The 4,863-nt window shown below is 40.9% G+C and overlaps 2 protein-coding genes across 2 annotated transcripts in view; both read right to left on the bottom strand.

The window, feature by feature from the left end:
* asb13a.1 (ankyrin repeat and SOCS box containing 13a, tandem duplicate 1) overlaps positions 1-3,427 on the bottom strand; it is a 9,489-nt gene extending 6,062 nt beyond the window's left edge. Inside the window, exons 1-2 of the mRNA XM_017426285.3 lie at positions 2,514-3,427; positions 761-948 (exon numbers count right to left, since the gene is read on the bottom strand). Of these exons, the coding sequence (XP_017281774.1) occupies positions 761-948; positions 2,514-2,589 (264 nt within the window). The 5' untranslated portion in view covers positions 2,590-3,427. The remainder of the gene's footprint in view (positions 1-760; positions 949-2,513) is intronic.
* A 78-nt stretch (positions 3,428-3,505) lies between these two features.
* gdi2 (GDP dissociation inhibitor 2) overlaps positions 3,506-4,863 on the bottom strand; it is a 13,410-nt gene continuing 12,052 nt past the window's right edge. The window contains exon 10 of the mRNA XM_017426367.2: positions 3,506-4,378. Coding sequence (XP_017281856.1) covers positions 4,229-4,378 — 150 coding nt within the window. The 3' untranslated portion in view covers positions 3,506-4,228. The remainder of the gene's footprint in view (positions 4,379-4,863) is intronic.

Here is a 4,863-nt window from a genome sequence, read left to right as displayed (position 1 = left end):
TTGTGTTGGCGTCAGATGAGAAAACAGTCTAATAGCAGAGTTAGCATTAGCATTAGCAGAGTTAGCATATTAGCTTTTTCTGCTCCGTGTCGGACTTCTTGAACCAAATCACAGACGTCCCCCTGGTTTTGGTAAAAGTCTTTCTTCTTGGACTGCCTGCTAGCTGTCTCTACTTGTCTCTCATAACTTTGACAACCTTTTTTATCTGCTAATAAATTAACATGAGAAGAAATAAACTTGGTCTGATTTAAAAATGGAAGATCCACAAAAAAAAAAAAAAAAAGGTTTTCCCTTGTTTACTCCAGGTACTCCGGTTTCCTCCCACAGACCAAAAACCTGCATGTTAGGGTATTTGGTAACTCTAAATTGTCCCTAGGTGTGAGTGAGAGGGTGAATGGTTGTTTGTCTCTATGTGTCCCTGCGATGGACCTGTGACCTGTCCCGGGTGTCCCCTGCCTCTCGCTCAGTGATGGCTGGAGAAAGACACCAGCTCCCCGCCACCCAGAAAGGAGAAGCGGTTTAAGAAAATGGATGGATGGATGGTTTCCCCTTGCCTTTCAGGGCTTCCATACAATACCTAATCAGTCTTAAATGGTAAAAGAAATTATGATGACTCAAGGCACCAGAGAACAAAAGCAGTTTGTCTAAATTTTACAATTTCTACACCAAGCCTGACCCTGCATACCTGGTGCAGTTAGTTAGAGCTTTTTATTTGCCCTATCTCTCGCTGTGTTTGGTGCAGAATAGAATCTGAACTCACCTGGGCTCCAGCCTCCAGCAGCAGCCTGGTGCAGTTTGGATGGGCCTGTATGCAGGCTTCATGCAGGGGGGTGATGTTATCCACAGTCACCATGTTAACAGACACTCCGCTCTCTATGAGCTGCTTCAGCTGCAGAGCCCTGCCATGGGACGCTGCCTCATGCAGAGTGGTCCGGTCTGCCCAGAAACCTTACACACACATGACCAATTAATCAGTTTTACTGGATGCAGAAGAAAATGCACAGACATTAGATTGTACAGAGGGAGGGTCTGCTTCTTTTCATTTTCTGGTGTTGGTGCTATGATTTACAGTTTCATTTAAAATCAGTGAGTTGACCTGTACTCTAGCGCCACCATCAGGCCAAACCTTTAAATTGAAATTCATTTATCTTGACTTTTTCATACAAATCGTCTCAAATTTACTTCCCACGAAGAGCTCGAATGACGACTTGATGTCATCAACATGGTTGACTGCATATCTGGTGGGTCCTGGAACCATTTTGATTATATTACTAGCGCTACGTCTACCCTGCTGTTTCCGTGGAGAAAGGGGCCGTGGCATCTTTCCATTTTTGGAAGAGATCATGTCTGCAGGTGGTTGACAGACAACAGGAGGGTCAACACTCTCATTCTCATGAGATGAGAATTCCTCTATCAGGGTCCTCCTGAACACAGTCCTCTGTCTCAGAGACAATCTCCTCTAAGTCTAAGAGCTGTTCCAAAACATCTTTGACAGTAAACCTTTTCCCAGAAGACATTTTCAAAGAGAGAGCGTGCAGATTGCAGTATACTCAGAGCACATTGAGGAATGATTTGGATAGAGGACTGAGATGCAAGCTTTTATATTTGTTCCTCCCTGATTTTGCATGAGGGTGGCACAGTGGAGTAGTGGTTAGAGCTGTTGCCTCCCAGCATCGCTTCTCGGCCTGGGGCCTTTCTGGGTGGAGTTTGCATGTCCTGTGCACACGTGGGTTTCCTCCAGTTTCCTCCCACATACCAAAAACAGGCATGTTAGGTTAATTGATGACTCTAAAATTGTCCCTAGGTGTGAGTGTGAATGGTTGTTTGTCTATATGTGTCCCTGCGATGGACTTGCGACTTGTCCAGGGTGTCCCCCACCTCTCAGTGACTGCTGGATGGATGATGTTGCATGAACTACCAATGTCCTTGCAGGAATACCACACACACACACACATGGTGCGGGAAGTATCAAAATAAATAACTAAATAAAACTCAACTCAAATGTATCAACTGCACCTGCAGATGTGGTCATGTTAGGTCACACACACTGACAGACAAGTTTTACCAGCTAAAACAGCTTGGGGTCAAATTAACCCCTGAGGACGACCAATGCGTGCAATATGTAATCAGCACATTGAAAAAATTTCATGTTTTATCAGTTGTCCCCATCAAATTAGGAAAAGTCATGAAATATGAAGCAAAAGGAAAAAAAGTCAACTACTATTTTTTGAATGATAAACATTGAATGGGGTCAAATTGACCCCAAGGATAGGAGGGTTAAGTTTTTAAACTGGAGCAGTGGATAGAAAATTGTTATGAAAATGGAAGAATAGTGGGTGACGGTGTTTATGGACTGGGCTTCAGACTCCTTGTAAACAGGACAAACATGTATCGCGTTACTATACTGAGTGACCAATTATATCAACTAAATCCTGATGAAGTTTACCTTTGACCAGACTAGTTAACCTGTAGCACTGCTAGCTAACGTGTCGTTCACGAACACCGGCGCTTACCGATATCACAAAGAAATGAGCGACGAGCTGCCGTCACCTCCATAATATACAACCCTGCTACGGCTAATGCTAACATTCCGCAAGGAACTGTGGGAAGTGTAGTCTACAGGCGGGACGGTTCACGAGCCCTGCTACGGCTAATGCTGGCATTCCGCAAGGAACTGTGGGAAGTGTAGTCTGCAGGCGGGACGGTTCACGATCTCAGGATAAAGCAGCTCTATGGGGCTCCACAAATGACTTATATACCAATATATAAGTATTAAGACTTAGTATATAAGTCATTGGGCTCCACCCGCCGCCATGTTTGTATCTGTTAGAACCGGTGGATGACTTTTAATTCAACAAACAGGAAATATTTACTGGGTTTACCTAAAATGAATTAATCTTTGGAGGTAACCTGACTGAAGATGGCTTTAGGCGGCATCTATAACTCAGGCAACTTAAATAGTGACCCAGTACTTGGTGTGATAGTAGCTGAGACTCATCCCCAACACATTTCACAAAATCTTTGTTCAAATATTTGTTATTAACTATTTGGAGTCAACTGTTGTCTGTTAGCAGAAAAATCTCAAAAACCACAAGACAGATTTTGATACACACACGTGGCCAAAATCGTTGGTACCCCTCGTTTAGTGAAAGAAAAACCCACATTGGTCACAGAAATACCTAAGCTAATGTAAGATTGCATGTCAATTGGGCAAGACAATTTGTTTTAATTATATACATATATTTTTTTTCCTTGCTTATATTTTGTCTGTTCGAAATAAAGAGAAATAAAGAAAGAAATATGACGCCTACCTACAAATGAAGCAAAACCACCATTTAGTTTTAACTTTTTTTTTTTTTAACTTTGCAGTACAGAAATAATTGAGCCCAGTTTTAATTTTTTTTTTTTTACAGTCGTTTCAAAAAAAAAAAAAAAAAATGAAATGACCGGGCTTTCATCAGTTCAATACTGCTCCAGTACACATTTGGTCCTTTTTTTTTCCTTCTTTTTTTTTTTTTTTTTTTTTAAACAATTACAGTGAACCATTCTTGCAATTTGCTGGCAATTCTTCAATTACATCATTTTAGCAAAATACACAAACTAATGCATCTCTGACTTTATTGAAAACAGGTTCAGACAGTTGATTCTTGAACACAGACGCCACTGTGGCTTGGCTTACAGCGTACTGTCCTGGCAGTGCCAACAAACAGCAACTTTAAATTAGACCACTTCATTTCACTGTGAGGGACACCTTTGGTGCTTGTATATTTGATTAAAAAATAAAAAGAAAGTTGAAGCCAAGCCACATCTCTCATGACAAAAAAACCTGGCTGCAAAACCAAAATATTTCATTTCTTACAGAAACCAAAATACCCCCCCCGCCCTTTAACTTTGATTTTACTGAGTGATTTTGACATCTTTGGACTATGCATCATCTTAATAGAATGACTGACATTAATGTAGTATTAAACTTTCTAATACACATAAACCACTGTTTAGTGCAATATTCAATCTGCAAGAAAAAGAGAGGAAAAAGGTCAGCATCATCCATCCCCAAGCCCTAACCAACAACAGTACAACATCACCTGTCTATAGATCCAAAACTCTCCATGGGCAAACCCTATACTTGGATATTTGATCAGCCCACAGGTGGAAAGATATTTGTGTAAGTAATTTTTTATTAGATTTTCACTTTCTAATTATCAGGCATATCGCAGTGAAGCTGCCTCTACTCGGTTTCACCGAAGATGTCCTGCTTTTTGCGTTCCATCTCAGCAAAGTCAAAGTCTGAGCCGGTCATCCTGCGGTAGATGTCCTTGATGTCATCGCAGGTGGTCTCGAAGTGAGTTGTGGCGTCGTATGAGCGGGAAATGAAGACCTAAAAAAAGAGTATTGCAGAGAACATGAAGATGAAAACGACTGATATGAGAAGTCTGAATTGATTTGTTGTTAAAGACAGACGTAGACTAATTTGTTTGTACCCTTTCATTTAAAAAATGGTCACTGAAACAACCTGAAACTGACAAAAGTAATATTTATTACGACTGCAAATCAACTATTAATTGCTTATCAACAGACTGACTGTCCCAGCCTTCTCAGAACAGTTCTGTTCAGGCCCCAGCTCTCCAGGTGTGCCACTTCCTTGTTGTTATTGGAGATGAGGCCGACAAGTAGTGCTGGGCGATATAACGATCCATATCGTGGGGACGATAGAAAAGTGTCTATCATGATATATTTTCTTCTATCGTTTCTATCATAATTGTATCAATGATTCATGTAAATATTTCATAACGTAGGCTACGACGAATGTATTAGTGTTGTCACTTTGCATACATTCAGTTTATAGAAGTGATAAATAAGAAG

Source organism: Kryptolebias marmoratus, linkage group LG1 (assembly GCF_001649575.2).
Source record: "Kryptolebias marmoratus isolate JLee-2015 linkage group LG1, ASM164957v2, whole genome shotgun sequence".
Taxonomy (NCBI): Eukaryota; Metazoa; Chordata; class Actinopteri; order Cyprinodontiformes; family Rivulidae; genus Kryptolebias; species Kryptolebias marmoratus.
The sequence above is the reverse complement of the archived record's forward strand: the minus strand, read 5'-3'. Positions and strand labels throughout refer to the sequence as shown.